Below are 11,149 nucleotides of genomic sequence, written 5' to 3'. Positions count from 1 at the left end.
TTAGCTCACTATTCCAATCTGATATGTCAGAGCACATAGGGAGCAAACCTGCATCATGTAGGACACTGAGGACTGGTTCCATGCAGGGAATTTCTTCAAGGTCAGCATGAGGAATGTGCGTGTGCTGGAATATCTTGTTGCGGCCACAGAGCACAGAAGCATAGTAGTTCATCTGCGTCCTTGTCCAAAACTTCAGATGCCTCATTTGAGGCTTGTCATAAGGATTCTCTCCGATGAAATACATACGTTCCTCAAAGAAATTCTCTTTCTGAAACTTGGGCCTCTTCGAGAATGGAAGGCGCTGAACTGGATTTAGATTGTGCTGAGGAATGGGAGGGGAAACAACCATGGCAGATTCTGGGTTGAGGACAATGAATTCATTGTCAGGGGCGGGAATATTTTCTTCAGCAGTTTCCTCAGGATGAGGAATTTCTTGTTCTAGCTGAGCATCAGGCCGAGGAATTTCTTCATCCTTCTCAGCTTGAGGAGTTTGATCAGCTTGTTCAGTGGGAGGAGCCTGCTCAGACTGGACATTTTCTTCAGCTTGATCATCAGCTGACTTTGTGGCAGAAGCAGATTCATCAGCTGCTGCAGCTGAGGCTTCAGTAGTCTCTTTCTGAGGAATATGAGGTTGAGGACTGTCATCAATCTGTATTTCCTCATCAGTATGCTCCTCAGAGGCAGCATCCTTCATTTCCTCATCTGCCCTCGTAGTGTGGTCACCAACGACGACCATTTCAAATGAGGGTGCAACATTAAGAGGCACCGGGTCCAGTGGGGCAGATTCTTCAATTTCCTTGAGGCGTTTTGCCTCAATCTTTTCTTCTGCTGAGGAAGCTTTTCTCTTCTTTGCTTCCTTCTCAGCAGCCCTTGTCTTTTTCGCGTCTGATGCAGACGGAATTAACTTCTTCACCTTTGAAATTTTTGGGGAAGGTGTATTCTTAACAGATTCTTCAGCTGGCAGTGAGGAACCAGCTGGAACATAGTCATCAGCCTGCTTTGTTGAAGCAGCTGGATCAGTAGGGTTTGCAGTTTCATCAGGAGCGGTCTCAGTGACGATTTCTTCAATGGCCGGCTCATCAGCACGGCGCTCTTGGTATTGTTCCTCAGCTTGAGGAATTTCCTTCTCAAGAGGAGATGCATCTTTTGGCTGTTCAACCAGGGGCTGAGGAGTTGGTGCTGGTGGGGGGTGACGTCTGTTGTAGTCATCAACAACACTAGTGGCTAGCTTGATGAAATTGCTTTTGATGCTTGTTCGATCTGACAGTTTCTCACACTTGTCAGTCAAAACTTGCAGTTCTGCCTGGGTGGACACCAATGCTTCAGGCGTCAGTTTGAGAACATTTTGCCTGAGGAATTTCTCCTTTCTGGCCTTTGCAATCTTTGCCTGCTTGGCCTTCTGTTCCTTCCACTTGGCTTCATTTATGAAAGTAGCCACCATGTGGCTGACACCAGGAGGAAGTTTCAAATCATCAATAGGTGTGTTTGGGTCTTCATACCACACATTGATGAAATCGAGGAGGACCTTGGGGTCCATTGCCAGAGGAATAGCACTACCTGATGCTTGTGCTACCCTTTCTTGCTTGTTCCTGATGATGGCTTCCAGAGTTTCATCATCATATTCTTCACTTCCCTCTGATGCAGACGGGACTGTGATGTTTCTTGGGCTGGGCAGAGGTGCAGGTTCAGTAGTAGCCAAAGTCTTCACATGGGGTGTTGAAGACTTTGTCTCCGAGCTAGTTGCAGCTGGGAGTGAGGAGCTAGAGCTGGCAGTCGTAGTCTTCACGACTTTCTTCTGTACTGGCTTTGGAGGTGGAGCTGAGGACTTTGGTGTAGATGAGATTGGTGCTGAGGGTTTTGGCGCTGATGGTTTTGGTGTGGTCGGTTTTGGAACCGAGGGTTTTGGAGCTGAGGGTTTGGTGACTGAAGCCTGTGCAAACTTTTCTTGGGGTTTTGAAGCTTTTGCCTTTGCTGGCACAGACTTTGGTTGAGGAATCTCGGAGCCTGAGGTTTCTGCTGCTGAGGAATGAGCAGCACCGGAGGCAGCAACTGAAGATTCATGAAATTTCTTCACTGCTGTTTCTGCTTGCTTCTTGAGCTTGGCCAGATGCCTTTCTTTTTTCCTCTAGGTAGTCATCAAGTGTCATAAGACTTGAGGGATGAGCAACTTGATGATCCTCAAGCGGGGCCCTTCTGCCAGGAGGCTTCAAGGCGAATTTATTCGCATACTTTGGAGTCACAAACCTGTACTCCTTCCACTCTTTTGCCCATCCGCGTTCAATTTTCTGCAGCCTAATCTTCCTTTTAGGCATAGTCTCAGGTTCATCATCAGGCGTGCAGTAGTCCATGTATATGTCATCAGGAATGTCCACAGCTGTGTTCTGCTCCAGTTTCTTTCCTCCCTTCTGTTTCCTTTCTTCCTCCATTTTCTTCAGACGAGGAACTGTCTAAGGATTTTGAACTCTTGAGGATTCTGATGAGCCTTGAAGAGTTTCTTCCAGAAACGCTGCAAATGAGTTAATGTGATGAGAACCGAGAGATTCATCAGCTGACATGTGTGTACCTGTGAACAAAGTATAGTTGCGAGGAATTTGGAGAGGTCATATGCGTTCTCAAATTTGAAGAAAAAGGAAAGGTTTGACAGTTTGAGGAATATAACCAGTGGTTGAGGAATTTGCTTAAGCATTCTGTTCTTGGGTTCCAGAGTTGTACAGATCCGAAAATTCGCACAATTGAGGAATCTCGTGAAAATCTTAGATGCTTAGCTAGTTCATCAATGATTGTGGTGATGGATAGTGTGTGAGGAATCATGTGCGCATCGTATCTTGAAGAAAAACAGATTTCACAAGGGAGAGGTAAAATTTTAGATCTAATCTGTTGTAAAAATGGGATATATTTACCCTGGAAGGTGCGAACGAAGAACACAAAAAGGTGGCGTTGAAGAGGCTCTTCGGTCAAGTGTCCAATGTACCCTAACTTGGCAGCAGAGGACGTCTACGGCGGCGGCGGACGTAGATGTTCCGTCTCCGGCGTGATCCTGGCGGCGAGAAGGTTGAGGCAGTGAAGCTCTTCCTTGCCGGCGTCAAGATTTCCAGCGGTGGCGCTAGGGTTCGGTGTGCTGTGGCAGGAGAGCGATGAGGCGAAGAAGATGATACCGAGGGGGTTAAGGACATATTTATAGCCCGAAAGTTACTGTTTGGCGCGAAAGTTTCGGACCGAATAGCCCTTGCCTCTACGTCTCCGCAGGACACGTGTAGCTCCCGTACGATGCGGTGGAGATAGTGGAGATCGTGGCTATCCAATCGTGGGAAGTGGGGGTTCAGTTACTGTTCCTTTGAAGAAAACAATTTTTCGAAGATTTGAGGATTTTCGTTACAAAATCATCAGCTGACAAGGATGCAGTGAGGATTTGGAACAAATTTTCAAGTAGAACGCATATGAAGAATTGAATAGACTGGATAAGTATAGCATAGAGGGAAGATCGGGTCCGATCACATTCACTTAGCAGAAACATCAACTTGAAGAAATAGCAATAAGTGAATGCTGTTGAGGACTAGAAATCTCAGTCTACCTAGGCAAATGAAAGTCATCAAGTGTTTTTGAAGATTTTGCAATAGATCATCACAATGAATAACAACTGTTTTGAAGAAAAATGCATTGTGAGGAATTTGATCATTTGAAGAAAATCAACTTGAGGAATTTCACATTGGGCGGTGGCGTTGCCCACCATATAAGAAAGTTGATTACAGACGCCGCGTACAATTGTCGTAGGGCCCTGAGAATCAATTTCTTCGTTAATTTCTTCACATTCAGAGTGACTTTCTTCATCGGTTGAAGAAAATGGTTTCATCATGTGTTGCACATCTAAGTCATCAACTTTGCATAAGTGTTAGGATGTGTGCATGTTTTTACACCGCAACTTGCAAAACCTTTTCTCATCCAAGGGCTTAGTGAAGATATCAGCCAGTTGATCATCAGTCTTCACATGGTCGATGAGGATATTGCCCTTGAGGACATGGTCCCGAAGAAAATGATGACGAATCTGGATGTGCTTGGTCTTCGAGTGCTGTACTGGGTTGTAGGCAATCTTGATAGCACTCTCATTGTCATAGTAGAGAGGCACATTCTTCATGTTGATGCCGTAGTCCTTGAGGGTTTGCTTCATCCATAGTAATTGAGCACAGCAAGAACCAGCAGCAATGTACTCAGCTTCGGCAGTGGAGAGTGATACGCAGTTCTGCTTCTTTGAGGACCAGCAAACAAGTGATCTTCCGAGGAAATGGCATGTGCCAGATGTTGACTTGCGATCCACACGGTCACCAGCATAGTCTGAATCAGAATACCCTACCAGATGAAGATTGGAGCCCTTGGGATACCATAATCCTAGTGTTGGTGTGTGAGCTAAGTATCGAAGAATATGTTTCACAGCCTTATGGTGTGATTCTTTCGGTTTTGCTTGAAAACGTGCACACATGCAAACACTAAGCATTATGTCTGGTCTAGATGCACATAGATACAATAAAGAGCCAATCATAGAACGGTATACCTGCTGATCGAAATCTTTACCATTTTCATCAGTGCCGAGGTGACCGTTGGTAGGCATTGGAGTCTTGGCACCTTTGCATTCATGCATGTCGAATTTCCTCAGAACATCCTTGAGGTATTTCTCCTGTGATATGAAGATTCCATTGTTTTGTTGACGAATTTGAAGACCTAAGAAGAATTTCAGCTCCCCCATCATAGACATCTGATATTCTTCACTCATCATATAGGCAAATTCATGACTGTATCTTTTGTCAGTACAGCCAAATATGATATCATCAACATAAATTTGACATACAAACAGTTCATTATCATAAGATTTTGTGAAAAGAGTTGGATCGAGTGAACCAGGTTTGAAGCCTTTCTTCATGAGGAATTCCTTCAATGTACCATACCATGCCCGAGGGGCTTGCTTGAGGCCATACAGAGCCTTTTTGAGTCTGAAGACTTTGTCTGGATTCTTTGGATCCTCAAAACCTGGGGGTTGAGCAACATATACTTCTTCCTCAAGCTTACCATTGAGGAATGCACTTTTCACATCCATTTGATATAAGATGATGTTATGATGATTAGCATAAGCAAGTAGAATTCGAATAACTTCAAGTCTAGCAACAGGTGCAAAAGTTTCATCGAAATCTATTCCTTCAACCTGGGTGTAGCCTTGGGCTACAAGTCGTGCCTTGTTCCTCACCACTTGACCGTCCTCATCTTGCTTGTTTCGGAAAATCCACTTGGTGCCGATGATGTTATGCTTGCGAGGATCGGGTCGTTTGACGAGCTCCCATACGTCATTCAGCTTGAATTGAAGAAGTTCGTCTTGCATGGCTTGGATCCACTCCGGTTCCAGAAAAGCCTCAGCTACTTTTGAGGGTTCTGTGATAGATACAAAAGAGAAATGCCCACAAAAGTTAACTAAGTGTGAAGCTTTTGAGCGAGTGAGAGGACCTGGCGCGTTGATGTCGTTGAGGATTTTGTCAAGTTCTACTTCATTTGCAATCCTCGGATGAGCTGGTTGAGGATTTTGTCTGGGTTGAGGAAGTGGTGTTGTTGCAATTTCCTCAGGAGCATCTTCTTGGTTTCTGTCAGCGATAGGGATTATTTCTTCTTCAATTTCCTCAGTGGGAACAATGTCTTCAGTAGGCTTAAGCTTTATCGCTTCCTCAGGGGACAGTTTATCTGGATCAGAAGGCAATTGCTCTCTTTGCGAGCCATTAGTTTCATCGAACCGCACATCTACAGTCTCAACAACTTTGTTGTGATAGTTGTTGAAGACTTTGTAGGTGTGCGAGTCCTTTCCATAACCGAGCATAAAACCTTCATGTGCCTTAGGTGCAAATTTTGAGCTATGATGAGGATCTCTAATCTAGCATTTTGCACCGAAGACTTTGAAATAACTTACATTGGGTTTCTTCTCAGTGAGGAGTTCATATGAGGTTTTCTTGAGGAATTTGTGAAGATATACCCTGTTGATGATATGGCATGCAGTGTTGATTGCTTCAGGCCAGAAGCGACGAGGAGTCTGATATTCTTCAAGCATAGTTCTTGCCATTTCAACCAGAGTCCTCTTCTTTCTTTCGACAACACCATTCTGCTGAGGAGTATAAGGAGCAGACAATTCGTGAGTAATACCAAGTTCATCAAGATAATCATCAAGACCAGTGTTTTTGAACTCGGTTCCATTATCACTCCTAATATGTTTGATCTTGATGCCGAAGTTCGTCGAGGCCCTTGAAGAAAATCGTTTGAAGATTTCCTGCACTTCAGTTTTATACACTATGATATGCACCCAAGTGTATCTGGAATAATCATCAACTATGACAAAGCCATATAGAGATGCTGCATTGGTTAGTGTTGCATAGTGAGTAGGTCCAAACAAATCCATATGAAGCAATTCAAATGGACGGGTAGTAGTCATGATGGTTTTGGAGGGATGCTTAGATCTGGTCATTTTCCCAGATTCACAAGCACCGCAGAGATGATCCTTGAGAAATTTGACAGATTCGATGCCAATGACATGCTTCTTCCTTGCAAGTGTGTGAAAATTCCTCATGCCTGCATGACCTAGTCTTCGGTGCCACAGCCATCCTTCTGAGGTTTTTGCTAGTAAGCAAGTGGCTGGTTGAGGACCTGTAGAGAAGTCAACAATGTACAAATCCCCTCTTCTTACACCTTCGAAGACTTTGGATCTGTCAGATTCCATGATGACTACACATCTATATCTACCAAAGATAACAATCATATCAAGATCACAAAGCATTGAGACTGACATAAGGTTAAAACCAAGGGATTCAACAAGCATCACTTTATCCATATGCCTATCCTTGGAAATAGCTACTTTGCCAAGTCCCAATACCTTGCTTTTACCTTTATCAGCATATGTGATTTGCTTCAGAGGTGATGGAGTTAGTGGCATATTCATCAATAGGCTTTTATCACCAGTCATGTGATGTGTGCAACCACTATCGAGAACCCACTCAGTATTTTTGGGTTTGTCATCCTGCAGATGAATTGGTACAGCTTACCATCTCATATGCTTCAAGTTTGAAGAATATGATACTAATTTCATCAGTTCAGTGATTTCATCATAACAGAAATGTAAGGACGTGTGAAATATTTCTATTTCATCAATCATTAGCTTGCGTCCTATCAAGCATTTCCTCAGGTCTCCAGCAAATTCTTCAGATGATGATTTTCATCTGGATACCTGACCTGCAGAAGTGATTAGTTTGATTTCTTCACCACCCACATCTGAAGGGGTGGCAAAGCGTTCATCATCCTGCGAGCAACATATGAGAAAGGTGGCATTGAAGCTAATGCACTTCTCTTAACAGTAGGGGGGTTAAAGTATTCATATGAGTATGTAGAGAACTCGTTTGAGGATTTATGAACATAATGATTTGAAGAATAGCGTTCATAATCATACTCCTTGTAGTTTCCCTGCATGTTAGACGTATAAGCACAGGTATGGGCATAGTTTTGACCAGTTGAGGATTTTGGTCCTCTTGAAGACTTTGGTCCTCCTGAGGAATTTGATCTGGGGTTCAGATTCTTCAGAGGTGATGTCATGAGGACATTCACTTGAAAGATTTTCAAGACAGCTTTTGGGAACCCAGATTTTCCTCAGAGGAGGGCCATTCCTGCAGTTAGTTCCAACATATCGAGCAAATACTTCACCAGATTGATTTTTGAACAGTTTATAGTTGGAATCAAATGACTCATCCGAGGAATAGGATGATTCACATGAGAAGCCAGTTAGATTAGATGGATCAAAAGGAGGCCCAATAGCAGCAACCCATGAGGTTTTGGGATACTGCTCAGGTTTCCAATAAGATCCATCAGCATTCAATTTCCTCTCAAAGGCAATTCCTTCTTTCCTCGGGTTCTTGTTCAAGATCTGCTTTTTGAGCACATCACAAAGGATTTGATGTCCTTTGAGGCTTTTGTACATGCCTGTCACGTACAATTCCTTCAACCCTGCATTTTCATCAGTGACATTTGTGTTTTCCTCAAGTGAGGAAATTGACACAACAGGTGTAGTTGAAGAATCTGTAGCAGTGGTAGCATTTGAAGATTCTGGTGAAGAATTAGCAGTTTTACGATTAATGCATTTAAGACATGGAGGAATAAATTCAACTTGACTAGCGCTGATCTGTTGAGCTAGTAATGAATCATTTTCCATTCGAAGATCATCATAAGACATCCTCAGCTTCTCAAGATCAAGCTTCCTTTGAAGAAATTCGTAGGAAAGCTTCTCATGATCATTGAGGAGTGTATCATAACGATCCTGAAGAATATCAAATCTAGACTGAAGATTTTTCATGTCATCAGTGAGGATTTGATTAAGATTCATTTCTTCATTCAACAGATCATCACTTTTGTCTAGCAGTTTTTGAAGCTTTTCCAGAGCAGTTTGTTGTTTAGTGGCAATGATGGCAAGTTTACTGTAACTGGGTTTTTTGTAATCATCATGTTCACAGTCACTTGAATCAGAGGAGGAGGCATTATGTGATACCTTTGAACCTTTTGCCATGAAGCAATAGGTTGGAGCGAAGTCATCAGCATAGTCATCAGTATGGATGGTGCACTCATTTTCTTCAATATTGAAGATTGACTTGCTGACGAAATTGGTTGCTAGTGCAAGACTAGCCTGTCCGGATTCTGAATCTTCTCCAGAGCCTTCTTCATCATCACATTCTTCTGATTCTGCCTCGGAATCCATTTCCTTGCCAATAAGTGCCCGAGCCTTTCTGAAGCTAGTCTTCTTGTGTGAGGAAGACTTTGAAGATGAGGATTTTGAGGATTTCTTCTTCTTCTTCCTTGAGTCATCAGAACTGTCATCCTTGTATTTCTTCTTCTTTGATTCCTTTCCCCAGCGAGGACAATCAGCAATGTAATGACCTGATTTCTTGCACTTGTGACAGGTCCGTTTCTTGTAGTCCTCAGATGCAGATTCTGATTTCCTCATGTCTCTTCTTGATGATTTACCGAACTGGCCTCGTCGTGTATATCTCTGGAATTTCCTCACAAGCATTGCAAGCTCCTGTCCAAATTCTTCAGGGTCACAACTGCTGTCATCTGTTTCTTCTTCAGATGAGGAAATTGCTCTAGCCTTCAGTGCTCGTGGTCTGGAATAGTTTGGTCCATATAGATCTCTCTTTTCTTCTTGCTGGAATTCATGAGTATTTAGCCTTTCAAGAATATCAGCTGGATCTAGCATCTTGTAGTCTGGTCTTTCTTGAATCATCAGAACTAGAGTGTCAAATGAAGGATCCAAGGATCTCAGCAGTTTCTTCACAACTTCGTGATCAGTGATGTCTCGAGCTCCCAGTGCTTGCAGTTCATTTGATATATCAGTGAGGCGATCAAAGGTGTCTTGGCAGCATTCATTGTCATGTCTCTTGAAACGATTGAAGAGATTTCGAAGAATATCAACACGAGAGTCACGCTGGGTTGATACTCCTTCATTTACCTTGCACAATCTCTCCCAGATCAGTGTTGCAGATCCCAAAGCACTTACTCTTCCAAACTGACCTGGGCTCAAATAGCCACAGATGATGTTCTTCGCTTGAGAATCGAGTTGCTTAAATCTCTTCACATGAGCTGCAGTGACACTGGCAGAAACGAGGGGAACGCCATTTTCCACAATATACCAGAGATCATTGTCAATTGCTTGCAGATGCAGTTGCATTTTGTTCTTCCAGAAAGGAAAGTTCTTCCCTTCGTAGGTGGGACATGGTGCAGTCACCTTGAACATGCCTGCAGTCGACATAACTAAAACTCCAGGTGGTTAAAACAAAATCACACAGAACAAGGGAGTACCTTGCTCTGATACCAATTGAAAGTGCGTTATATCGACTAGAGGGGGGTGAATAGGAGATTTTTAGAATTTCATCGCTGAGGAAATTCCTTTTGAGGAAATTCCTCACTAATGACTAACTTACAGCGGAAACAGTTAAGGATCAGTTGTGCAATTGTTCACAACAGTAGTATTACAGAGTGAAGATTATGAAAACAGATTACACAGCAAGCAGGCACGCAGAATACAGATGATGATTTACTCAAGTGAAGAATTTGGGGTTGAGGAAATTCAGAGAAAGTCTTCAGCAAATTCTTCAAACAGTCATAGTGAAAGTCATCAACACATAAGACAGAGAATGTAAAGAGTTGAGGAATTAGAACCCGATTCTTGGTGAAGACTGTTGTTGATGACCCAGTTCCAACTGCTGTGACAGTTGTACATCTGGTTTGGAGCGGCTTGGTATTTAAACCAAAAGGACACCCAGTCCCGGGACACACAGTCCCTACCGTATTCTCCTTGAGCTAAGGACACACAGTCCTCGCCCAACACTCGTGGTAAGTCTTCAGGGCAGACTTCCAAACCCTCACAAACTCGGTCACCCGGCGATCCACAATTGACTGCTGGATTGCTCTAGACCATGACGCCTAACCGTATGGAGGATGCACAGTCCTCAAAGGTAAAAGGCTTCAGTCCCACACAGGAACAACTTCTTCAGTGATGCTCAATCACTAGGTTTGGTTTGTGGTTTCGGTGGGTGGTGTATTTCCTCACTGATGATTTACTCTCGAAAGCTCTGAGGAATTGGGTTGCTCTTATGACAAGTGTCAGTTTCTAGCGGAGCAGCCAACCAGCTAGTGGTTGTGGGGGGCGGCTATTTATAGCCTGGGAGCATCCCGACATGATTTGACACTAATGTCCTTAAATAATATGACCGTTGGAGTGGATAAGATCAGTGACTTGGCGTGGCTTATCGAAACGGTCGGGACTCTCAACTGTGAGAGTCCTCATGTCACTCATATTCCTCACTTGAGGCTTTTGGTAGGATTTGGCTTGGGTTGAGCATCATGAGGAAATCCATTCCATAGTGTTACTTTGACCCCCTTTAACACTACGGTGTTCCTATTCATCAAATGCGAAGAAAGTAAAACAGAAAACGTAAATCTTCACGCTTCAATTTCTTCAGAACGATTTTCTTCAGGAACCACCGATCTTCTCAATATCAATATCTTCATGAGGAATATTAATTTCATCGCAAATTCTTCGCGATTCATTTCTTTAGCTTCAGACCAATTTCTTCAACTGAAGACA

At 43.3% G+C, this 11,149-nt stretch overlaps 1 protein-coding gene across 1 annotated transcript; it reads right to left on the bottom strand.

Annotated features, from left to right (window-relative positions):
• Nucleotides 1-8,464: 8,464 nt before the first annotated feature.
• On the bottom strand, nt 8,465-9,286 carry LOC123431417 (the record flags this gene model as incomplete). Its single annotated transcript, XM_045115199.1, has 1 exon — nt 8,465-9,286. A coding segment is annotated over exon 1 (822 nt), but the record flags the coding sequence as incomplete, so codon positions are not given.
• Nucleotides 9,287-11,149: the final 1,863 nt, after the last annotated feature.

This window comes from Hordeum vulgare, chromosome 2H (assembly GCF_904849725.1).
Source record: "Hordeum vulgare subsp. vulgare chromosome 2H, MorexV3_pseudomolecules_assembly, whole genome shotgun sequence".
In the NCBI taxonomy this organism is placed as follows: domain Eukaryota; kingdom Viridiplantae; phylum Streptophyta; class Magnoliopsida; order Poales; family Poaceae; genus Hordeum; species Hordeum vulgare.
Note: the sequence above shows the minus strand (reverse complement) of the source record. Positions and strands in the feature narration are given on the sequence as shown.